Source organism: Chiloscyllium plagiosum, chromosome 1 (genome assembly GCF_004010195.1).
Source record: "Chiloscyllium plagiosum isolate BGI_BamShark_2017 chromosome 1, ASM401019v2, whole genome shotgun sequence".
Lineage (NCBI taxonomy): Eukaryota > Metazoa > Chordata > Chondrichthyes > Orectolobiformes > Hemiscylliidae > Chiloscyllium > Chiloscyllium plagiosum.
In genome coordinates this window covers 69166247-69178042 of record NC_057710.1, presented here as the reverse complement: position 1 = coordinate 69178042, position 11796 = coordinate 69166247, and the positions used below count along the sequence as shown (strand labels likewise).

Below are 11796 nucleotides of genomic sequence, written 5' to 3'. Positions count from 1 at the left end.
GGTGGATGGGAGATCCCCCGAGGTGATGAGGTTATGGACGGTCTGGGAGATAATGGTTACCTCTTTCCACCTATCACATTTCCGACGCCCCTCCCCCAAGTCCCTCCTCCCTACCTTTTATCTTAGCCTGCTGGACAAACTTTCCTCATTCCTGAAGAAGGGCTTATGCCCGAAACGTCGGTAAAATCTAAATTGCTGAGCAAACTAACTCAACACATAGGATGCATGGAGTATCAGTAGTTGGAGTGCCAGAACGTGTTATGATATTCAAATTGGGTTCCCACAATGCAGTTGCACAGTCAAGTGATAATCTTAAATTAGTCCTTAGTGTAATTTTTAATGCACTTGGAATTGTTCTGCAAGCACTACCTGACCATGAAATCACACCTAATTGTTGACATTATGTCCTGAGTTTTGCAGGCATTGAATATGGCTAGCACTCTATTACAAACAGCCAAAGGGACATGCTGTTTGGTATGATCTGCCAGTTGATGAGTCATTTGGCCAATATCCCTGGATTTTCACTGGCACTAAAATTTAAATACCACAATACTTATTTGTATGGTAGCCTTAGCTTACATCAAGTCCTGTTCACTCATCATCTTTCTCCCTGACGACCTCTTGGTCAAGCTGTGCCTTAGCTTCAAAGTCACATCTTTCTTTTGCATCTATCTATAGCCTTGCCTGTTCTACATCTCTGTTCAATCCTTCAAACATCTGCTCTCCTCTAATTCTGGCCCCTTCAATATCCACATTTAATGGCTCCATCAGTGACGTGCATACCTTGAGCTGCTAAAATCCATCCTACTCCAGAATTCCTTTCTGAAACCTATCCAACAATCTCTGTTTCACTAGTTAAGACTCTCTGCAGAAATTTGACCATGCCTTTGGTCATCCATCCTATTATCTCCAAATCCCCTAATATCTCCAAAATCTCAATATTCCCAGAAAAGTCATGTGAATGTGAAAATGTTACTTTTACTGTCTACATGGTTGCTACCAGACTTGCTTGGCTTTCCAGTACTTCCTGTTTTATTTCTAATGTCTCCATAATGTCAAATTTTGCTTTATAATACTCAGTTGCATGCCTTGCACATTTGATAGTTTAAAATATTATTCTCTATAATGTAAGAAGTTTGTAACATAATGAGCAGCAGATTAAAGGTACTGCCCTTTGGTTGTACAGCTGTACAATTCATATCCAGCGAACGTCTTACTTACCGTGCTTCTATGGACATCTTTGGGTCACCCAGACATGTGAATTCATCTATGTATCCCAAATCACAGTTGATTTTCGCCCAGTCGGGTTTGCAAACATCAAGAAAGTGAGGCCGAAGACGACCAATGGAATACTTGGCAATGTCGGTCAGGGACTGATTTGCTGCAGCCCCAAACAAAAATGTACCTATGGCTTTGTAAAGAGTGGCTAAGTAGGAATTTCTAACAAAGGAGTTTGAGTACAAACGGTTCCAATGAACCGAAGCTATCTCTCCCACGATTATCTGCAACAGAGAAAAGCAGGACATCAGATCTGCATAGGAAATAATGAATACACATAATTGACAAAACATGCACAATGCCACAAATAGGTCAGCAAAGGTAATCACAGGAAAAAGAAGCAAAAGCAAAATGAAATCACATTTTATCAGATTCAATATTTTGAATTATGATTCATTGTGGAAGCTGACTTTTATCTCACTAGAAGTGAAACTTTGAGTGGTGCTCATGTGTACAGTGTTCCTTCTTTGATATACTGCAGTTTCAAACTGTAACAAGACCGATATCTGTGAAGGCTACTCATTAATTCAGAAGAAGTGTTTCAATACACAGACAATCACAACGTGAGGAGAACTGCAGGTTTGCTGCAGGCTGCTCCCACCTCTGGCAATGGCAGCTACCACATCATTGAACTTCTCTATCACCAAATTGCTCAAAGACACAACTACAAAATCAGTGAATAATAAACTAAACAAAGACCTAAGGCTGAATCTCTTCAACATGTAAAATTTTAAATTTGTCACAAATATACCTGGGTGTCAAACTTATTTGCAAAAGAAAATCCTGGGGCATGCTCCCAGTTAACAGGCTATCTCCCAGGCTCCAATTTTGAATGTTGAGCAGCTTGTGGAGGTGAGGGGGGGAAATTGAGTGAATGTAATTGCAAGGTCAGTAGGCACCCTTCACTGTACTTGCACGGTGGATATTGCTGATGTGCCTTGGACGGAAGATAGTTGGACAAAAAAGGATTAGAGTGGCTGGAGGAAACAGCGACCACTTGCTCACCAGCAAGTGTAATCCCTTCTTGCAGTCCCCAGGAGACTGGAGGAAATTGCAAGTATACATCTGATGAAGACCACCTCAGGTTTGTCAATTTGTATCCTTTTGTGGGTAAATTCGAATTATTTGTCTCAGTTCTCTGACCTGCTGCTGTGTATGTGCCTCTGCTACTTGGTTAGCTAGAGACCCAACAGGGGAGTGAGGTTTCAGCCATTACAATCAATTACGCTGGAAAGGTGGTGTAAAATGGCCGCTGATGAGCCCTAAATGGTTTCTTGCTGCTGCTGAGTGAGATTGCCGAATCAGAACTGAAACCACCTTTGGGAAAAGAGCAAGGAGACATCGTTGAGCCAGATCGCCATGATTTTTCCCATGGCCTCACCTTTGAACATGCCATGCGTCCCTGGGTCCATTCCCCATAACACGTATAGTATTTCTAATATTTGTCCTTCCAAAGTAAGGCATCAGTTGGATTAGTCATGGAATATTCACCATGAGGCACAATTCCCAAAAGACCAGAATCCTGGTGGATGTCAGGGTTTCTGACATCAAGCGCATGGTCTACACGATCAAGAAGGACTATCTTTCCATTCATGGCATCTGGCCGTAACAAATGTGCAAATGTCATGATCCAGGAGGTATCCATGATGAGTTTATTATGTAACAGCCCATGGTATCTGCACAAGGCAAGGATTCACATAGACTGGCCAGGATTGCTGATGGAAGACCTAGTCTCTCCTCCCCAGTCAGGGCTGTTAACAAGCTTGAACAGCAACAAATGTTACAGACCAGTGCAGAACATGGTTCAAGGAATGCAAAATGTTCCAATATCAAAAGAATTATGCACAGCAGAGTCCAATGGCCCACAGGGAGCACAGTGTGAAGAGTAGGAGACTGATGAACTGACAATAGATGAAGCCACATCAGGACCTGACCTTTCAACTATTTAAGGAAGCTTGGTGCTTTTAGACAATGTAGAAGCTCTCTCTCTTCCTTTTCCACTGAATCCAGGCACAGATCACTAAGTACTGCAAGTTGACTTGTAATTTGTGACAGCAGATTGCAGGGGTCACTGAGCAGTGAAAAGCCCATCTTCAAGACTCCTTTGAACCAATCCTCTAACTTGGTCAATCAAGCAAATGTCACACTTGTGCAAGTTGAATATTCAATAACCACAGTATGGCTATGGTAACAAAGAGGATATAGTGTGGAATACATGGATACAGCCAAATAGTTTTAAGATTAAATTCTACCGCAACAAATTGTAAAATGTGTTAAAAATTTTTGAATTATGGACCCAGAACAGAGAAAGAACTGAGGAACCTGCTGCTTCGTTGATGTTATCTGTCACAATATGTGGTTGACCTTTAATGCCTTCTGAATTAGGCGAGCAAGGTCAAAAACAAATCCAACATAATCCATGAAAACATTGAGTCACCTTGTGTTTGCTAGGGTAATAAACTAGCATAACTTGATATTATTGAATTGGGTACAGCATGTTGTTACAATATTACATGCTATTCAGTAACAAGCAAAAGTGCAGCACTTGCTGAAATTGTTTTACAGCAGAGAATAAAATGTGACAATTCAAGAATTTCATGTCTTTTTGACAAGATGTATTGTGCATATAATTAAAATACATTGTTCAGGGATTAGAAATGAATAAACAGGTTTTACTCCAGAATTACATAAAGCATAAAGCACCAAATCAGAGACTCACAGAGAGCTCTAAGAAAATATTTTTTGTTCCTTGAGGCAGAAAATTCTTGCTGAACTGTTTAGCAAGTTGATCTAGTGAGTTGCTGAGCCAATGATCCAGGGCAAGACAAAGTAAAATCTTCACAGACATTCCTCAAAAATTTGGCCAAAGTCAGAAATCTCACGACATCAGTCCAACTGGTTTATTTGAAATCACAAGCTTTCAGAGCACTGCTCCTTCATCAAGGCAGCATTGAGGTTATTAACTAGAGAGGAGCTTGCTATCAAAGTGGCAACTACTTGTCCATGAAACCATATGTGCCTTCATTCCAAATATTTTATTGTTGACGTAGACAGCTGCAGAGAAAAAGAAGCGAATCCTGTGTGCCGGATTCCACTACAGCATGTCTTGCAGCACTTGTCCAAAGATCTGCAGGTCCAAAATCAGCCTGTCCAGTTGCATGAAGACCCATGGCAGAAACTCATGACCCAGAGTGGACACTATCCTTAAATCAAGAATAGCTGATGAAACCAACAAAAGCTTCATTAATTAAGCCCTTTTTCTTGAAGTGCTCTTTTAAAAAGGTATTAGCCAAATTCAAGAGTTGAGTTTAAAGCAATATAGCAAAGCTCAAGAAGCTATTTTAGAAATTGCAATGAAGTCAGAATATATGTACAAAGTTAATACAACACCAAGTTATAGTCCAACAGGTTTATTTGGAAACACACTAGATGCTGCTCCTTCATCAGCTCTCCGAAAGCTAATGCTTCCAAATAAACCTGTTGGACTACAACCTGGTGTTGTGTGATTTTTAACTTTGTACACCCCAGTCCAACACCGGCATCTCCAAATCAAAAATATATGTAGGCCTTCTGTCCATTGTCAGTAGTCTTCTGACCTCAGTCTACATATGTGGGTCAGGACCATTTATGTATTTTAGCCAGCACTGGGGATATTTATAATGCCAATTATTATCTTAGTTGGCCTGTGGTCCCACCTGAAGATTTATAAAGTATCATTTCCAAAGGAAATTGGTCTTTAAAGTTATCCCCATGTGTAACCAATAGCAACATTAGGTACAAAGGATGCACAGGTGTCCATTGTGTCTAGTCTGCGATAGTGGAAAGGAAAGGAAACACAACATATAAATGTATTCATTCTTTTCATGACAAGCTCAGGCATACTTAAGCAGACAATAGTATATCCAACATCACTTCCAGCAGAAAATGTCATAAATGATGGCAAGGGGCAAGTGCTCACAAGAAGCTAATTCATCCAATTTTCCTTCTCCACTTCCTGGTTTGCTAACATAACGGGATAGGAAACTCAAGGATATTGTCTTCTGTCTTGAAAATACTGTTTCTGTTCTTTCCCTCCTAAAGATACTGATAATCTCAAGTACAAAGTTGGCAATTCAGTAGTTCAATAGTTTTGTGAAAGCATTACAATTGCTTTTCTGTAAAATGACTATCAATAGCTGATTCCATCTTGCTGAGTGCTAACAAAGTCTAATCTGACATGCACAGTTAAATTTTACTGCAGTAGTCAGTCGCCACTTTAGTCTTACTGGACCATAGGGCTGCTCTCTCATTAGAGAGACAGAGAGCGCGATAACTGGTGATGGTTTAACCTGAGAATCACCACGCCTCAGGTGAGGAGAGATGGTGAGGAGAGTCCTTCATGGTAACCCCAACCAGCGTAGGAATTAAACCCATGTTGTTGGTGTCATGTTGTATCATAAACCAGCTGTCCAGTCAACTGAGCTAACTGAGCTCCCCCTCTTCCCCAGGAATCACTGGATATTGACTGCAGCAATAAAGCAAACTTTAAGTCCTACACTCAGCACTGGCTGGGAATTTAACCATGGGCTTACTTGATGGACAGTTAAGTATTAGCTGAAATTTCTATTTACCCACTAATTCATTCAAGCAATGACTAAAGTAAAGTCAAACAGGCCATAAGTTTTCCTTAGTGTGACTGATGGACACGTCAGTGATGAAGCAACAGAATTTGCAGCAGGCAAATAAAATGCGATAGAGTGAATTGCATCAAGTAAAAATAAGTTGACTTACTACCAGCAGAATAAATGGAATAAATATGCCAGCTAATAACGGGTAGGGTATGGTGTCTTCTTTGTATGGGTACTTGATAGTTTCATCATTACAGTAAAATCCTCGTCTGAATGGTGAATGCATCGGTGTAAGAATTGCAAAGGGCAATCCAGCTAGCGAAAGCAATAAAAAAAAACCAGACTGTCAGTATAACCAGATACTGTGTGAATTGCTCAATGATTGATGTCAAAATATTACCTGATTGAATTACTTGTCTAGCTCCAAATTACAGGTTAAAACAGAAGAAAATAAACAGACATTAAATTGAGTGGTCACAGCACATGGTCATCTCAGGGTGATTGTCCACTTAGAAGGCACATAATCATTATTGCTGCATAGAAATGTAGAAATCACTAGAGATGTGAAACATTGGCTCAGTGGTTAGCACTGCTGCCTCACAGCACCAGGGACACAGGTTAGATTCCAGTCTGTGAGGAGTTGCACCTTCTCCCCATGTCTGGGTGGGTTTCCTCTGGGTGCTCTGGTTTCCTCCCATAATCCAAAAATGTGCAGGTTAGGTGGATTGGCCATGCTAAATTGCCCCATATGTCCATAGAGCGCAGGCTTGGTGGGTTAGCCATGGTAAGTGCAGGATTACAGGGATAGAGTGGAGGGGGCTGGGTCTTGTGGGATGCTCTTCAGAGAGTTGGTGAAGACCCAATGGGCCAAATGACCTTTTTTCATACTGTAGTGATTCTATGTCTGCTGCCACAGAGCTGCCAACCATTTTTGGACACAAGAGTATGTCCAACATCACTTCCAGCAGAAAATGTCATAAATGATGGCAACGGGCAAGTGCTCACAAGAAGCTAATTCATCCAATTTTCCTTCTCCACTTCCTGGTTTGCTAACATAATGGGATAGGAAACTCAAGGATATTGTCTTCTGTCTTGAAAATACTGTTTCTGTTCTTTCTCTCCTAAAGATACTGATAATCTCAAGTACAAAGTTGGCAATTCAGTAGTTCAATAGTTTTGTGCAAGCATTACAATTGCTTTTCTGTAAAATGACTTCAATAGCTGATTCCATCTTGCTGAATGCTAACAAAGTCTAATCTGACATGCACAGTTAAATTTTACTGCAGTAGTCAGTCGCCACTTTAGTCTTACTGGACTATAGGGCTGCTCTCTCATTAGAGAGACAGAGAGCGCGATAACTGGTGATGGTTTAACCTGAGGATCACCACGCCTCAGGTGAGGAGAGATGGTGAGGAGAGTCCTTCATGGTAACCCCAGCCAGCGTAGGAATTAAACCCATGTTGTTGGCGTCATGTTGTATCATAAACCAGCTGTCCAGTGGAGAGTACAAAAAAAGGTAAAAGTCACAGCTTTCAAAAAGCAGCGAAACAGAACTAGAACGAACAATCAAAAATTTTAAATGGATGTCAATACACACACTTTGGATCGTTGACCGCTGATCATTTTAACAATCTATCATAAACTTGAACTTTACGATTACTCGAGATACAACTCCCTCAGTTTAAACATAGAAGGTTTCTCGGGAAGTTAAATCTATTGAAGCTACTTATTTCTGTCCAGCTTTCTCCCTTGATTTGTACTAGGGGACAGTTCCAAGTTTTTATCCTCCATAGTCATGTAGCATACTGCTACTCTCATACAGAGAGTGGCCAAATGGGTGATAGACTAAAAGGTTTCCAGCACCTGGGAATGGTACTGTAATATAGAGGAAAGGTTGAGAATGGCAGAAAGAAATGTTATTAGATATGTTAAACAAAGGTTTTTGATGCTACTTGATATATTCTTGCAAATTTCATGAAGTACTGCTATTGTCAAAGGGAATTAAGCTGTGGGAGTCCATTCAAACAGGTGTATGGACAATTGTGCAGGACCCCTGGGATATATGTACTAAGTCTCACTTGGTATTCTTTGTACACAAAGCTCCACTTCAGGAGTTCCAACTTATGGAACTGAGGCTCATCATAATGTTGTAAAACAAAGGTCAGAAGTAATCAGATTTCATATAAATTCTTTCTGAACATGGACTTGAAATGATAACTGAGATGATAATGTGCCAATGATAAACATTAATGTCTATATTTTCGGCAGAATGTTATACAAATCATTTCCTTTTAAAAAAAAGGCATGAATTATCTCTGTATTGTGTGAAGATTAAACAGTGTAGCAATTTAAATATATTTATTTCAATTATCAGGTTTTTTCAAACAAAATCCTAAACTGCATGTTTGGTGTTCAGTTAACATTTATTTTACAACAAAGGAGAAGCAAGAATTAGCAAAATATCATGATGAAAATATCTTGAAAATGGTTGTGAGACTTACCAAGAGAGAAAATTCTGGAATTGCCCTCCAGAAATTAAATATTGAAACAGGATTTTATGCAGAAAAGCTATGAATAAAATTAGGTTTTATAACTGCTGCCAAGACCCACCATCAATATCCTCTGGGCCTGTTTGTTCAGTGTTGTAACTCGTCTTAACTGGACTTCTAACAATATAATACTGCCAACAGCAGGAAGGGTTATAAAAGGAAAATTGTTTTGATTATTCTCATCTCGTCCATTGCCTCATCACTGCTGATAATGCAGAAATAATTGCACTCACGAGGCAGCATTTTCTCCTAGAATTTGAAGCTTGGCTTCCAAGTTTCTCAACACATGTCAGTTGGTCCTGCATTTTTAAAAATTTTAAAAGGGAGCCCACGTACACTAAAATTCCTCCACCAACATGAATCAACTGGGCCTGCTGAGTATTTGACAAGTGAAGGGAGCAGGCATTAGAACAGTTACCTGTGATGCGAAGGGAATTTCTATCTCCGCTCAGATATTTCCAGAAAATATTCATACCATAAGGGCATTTACCTTTTGATCTTTTTTCCTCCTGTTCAGATTTGCATGGAGGTAGTTTCAAAGTGATGGGTTAACAGCTGTTCTGGACAAACACTGCAAAAGTGATTAAGGGACTAAGTTCAGGGAAAATTAGGTTTTATGAAGTCAATGGTCTCATGACATCACACAAATATCTGCATTAGAGAACTTCAATGCAAATAATTGTCAGATCATTCTATCTGGACCAAAAAAGAATGCATTCAAGTATTTTTTAAATAGCAAAAATCTGGGAAAATTGGAGACCAAAAGAGATTCAAGGACACAAGGTTATTAAAATGCAGTCAGCAGGTATTGCAGCATCTACAGCGAGAGAAGCAAAGTTAACATTTCGAGTCCAGTATGACTTCTTCAGATTTTGACTAAGTGTTGTATTGTGTTTACTTTAGATACATATATTGTCATGCATGTTATTAAGCCCAACATAGATGATCTGTATCATTGCAGGGAACAATACTGAGAGAAGTTGAGGGAGGAAAAGATTCTAGTGTTATGCACCAATGACTAAATCTTCATGACCAAACTGTAGCTAAAGCTGGGCTCTATGAACTAATAAAGCCTTTTAATCTAATTCAAAAGACAGATCATAGCTCCCCAATGCAGTCTGACCTATGAGAGTGGTCATTAGCTTAATCGACATCAGTTACTCAGATACGCTCAAAGGCCTTAGTCTGTCTATTTTATAGTATTATAGATTTTGAAGTAATCTGGTAAGAAGAGAACAAAGAAGAATAAAGAAAATTTACAGTCCAAGAGCAGGCCCTTAAGCACTCCAACCCTGAGCCGATCCAAATCCACTGTCTAAACCTATCGCCCAATTCCTAAGCGTCTGTATCCCTCTGCTCCCCAACTATTCAAGCATCTGTCCAGATGCACCTTAAATGAATCTACTGTGCATGCCTCTACTACCTCTGCTGGCAACACGTTCCTGGCACCTACCACCTTCTGTGTAAAGTACTTTCCACATGTATTCCTTTTAAATGTTTCACCTCTCATCTTGAATGCGCGACCTCTTGTTATTGAATACCTCATCCTGGGAAAAAGCTTATCTCTATCTACCCTGTCTATACCCTTCATGATTTTGTAGACCTCAATAAAGTCCCTCCTCAATCTTTTTTTTTCCTAACGAAAACAATCCTAACCTACTCAACCTCTCCTCATAGCTAGCACCTTCCATACCAGGCAACATCCTCGTAAACCTTCTCTGCACCCTCTCCAAAGCATCCACATCCTTTTGGTAATGTGACGACCAGAACTGTACACAGTATTCTAAATATGGTCGAACCAAAGTCTTGTAAAATTTTAACATGACTTGCCAGCTCTTATACTCAATACCCCGTCTGATGAAGGCAAGCAAACCATAAACCATTTTGACCACTCTATCCACCTGTGCAGCAACCTTCAGGGTACAATGGACCTGCATGCCCAGATCTCTCTACTCATTAACTTTTCCCAAGGCTCTTCTGTGTACAGTATAGTTCGCTTTAGAACTAGACTTCCCAAATGCATCATTACACATTTGCCTGGATTGAACTCCATCCGCCACTTCTTCACCCAATTCGCCAGTCTATCTGTATTCTTCTGTATTCTTTGACAAACCCTATGCTTTCTGCTGCTCCACCAATCTTCATGTCATCTCCAAACTTGCTAATCATACCACAGTGCCCTCTTCTCGATCATTTATGTATATTACAAACAACAGTGGCCCCAATACTGACCCCCTGTGAACACCACTGGTCACCTTTCTCTATTTCGAGAAACTCCCTTCAACTACTACTCTCTGTCTCCTGTTGCACAAGCAGTTCTTTATCCACCTGGCTAGAACACCTTGCACACCATGAGATTTCACTTTCTCTATTAGTTTACCATGGGATACCTTATCAAATACCTTACTAAAATCCATGTATACGACATCTACAGTCCTTCTTTCATCTATAAACTTCATCACTTCCTCAAAGAACTCTATTAAGTTGATAAGGCACAATCCCCCCCGCACAAAACCATGTTGCTCATCACTGATAAGCCCATGCAGACCTCTGACACTAAGTGTATCCCAGTCAATGTTGGGAAAATTAAAATCTCCCATCACCACTACCCTGTTGCCTCTACATCTTTCCATAATTTGTTTACCTATTTGTTTTTCTACCTCACGCTCACTGTTGGGTAGCCTGTAGTACAGCCCCAACAATGTAACTGTACCCTTCTTATTTCTCAGCTCTACCCATAAGGCCTCACTGCTCAAGCCCTCCATTGTGTCCTCCTTTAGCACAGGTGTGATATCATCCCTGACTAGCAATGCAACTCCTCCCCACCCTTCTCTCCCTGTCCTGTCTGAAGCATCTATATCCTGGAACATTTAGTTGCCAATCATGCCCTTCCTTCAACCAGGTCTCTGTGATTGCAATAACGTCATACTCCCAGGCACCAATCCAAGACCCAGGTTCATGTGTCTTATCGATTATAATTTTTGAATTAAAGTATATGCACTTCAGGCCACCAGTTCTTTTGTGTTCATCTGCTCTCTGCCTACTCTTCTCCTTGGTAATGCTAACTTCATGATCTTTACAGTCTCTAGTTTCCACCTCACTGTCTAGTAGTCTTTCTCTTCTGGTTCCCAGCCCCCTACCACATTAGTTTAAAACCTCCCCAACAGCAGCAGGAGCAAAAACTCCCTCAAGAACATTAGTTCCAGTCTGGTTCAGGTGTAGACCATCCAATTGTAATAGTCCCACCTGCCCCAGAACTGGTCCCAATGTCCCACAAATCTGAACCCCTGTCACTTACACTATCCTTCAAGCCATATGTTCATCCTGCCTATTCTTTCATTTCTATGCTGGCTACCACATGG

At 40.4% G+C, this 11796-nt stretch overlaps 1 protein-coding gene across 4 annotated transcripts in view; it reads right to left on the bottom strand.

The window, feature by feature from the left end:
- The window catches only part of plpp1a (phospholipid phosphatase 1a), a 97827-nt gene that overhangs the window by 46300 nt on the left and 39731 nt on the right, over positions 1-11796 (bottom strand). For 2 of the 4 annotated variants that reach the window (XM_043688718.1, XM_043688737.1), the window contains exons 2-3: positions 6049-6200; positions 1222-1502 (exon numbers count right to left, since the gene is read on the bottom strand). In XM_043688718.1, the coding sequence (XP_043544653.1) occupies positions 1222-1502; positions 6049-6200 (433 nt within the window). Of the gene's footprint in view, positions 1-1221; positions 1503-6048; positions 6201-8924; positions 9006-11796 lie in introns of those variants that run through there. The other 2 variants (XM_043688727.1, XM_043688708.1) reach the window with 2 other exon arrangements.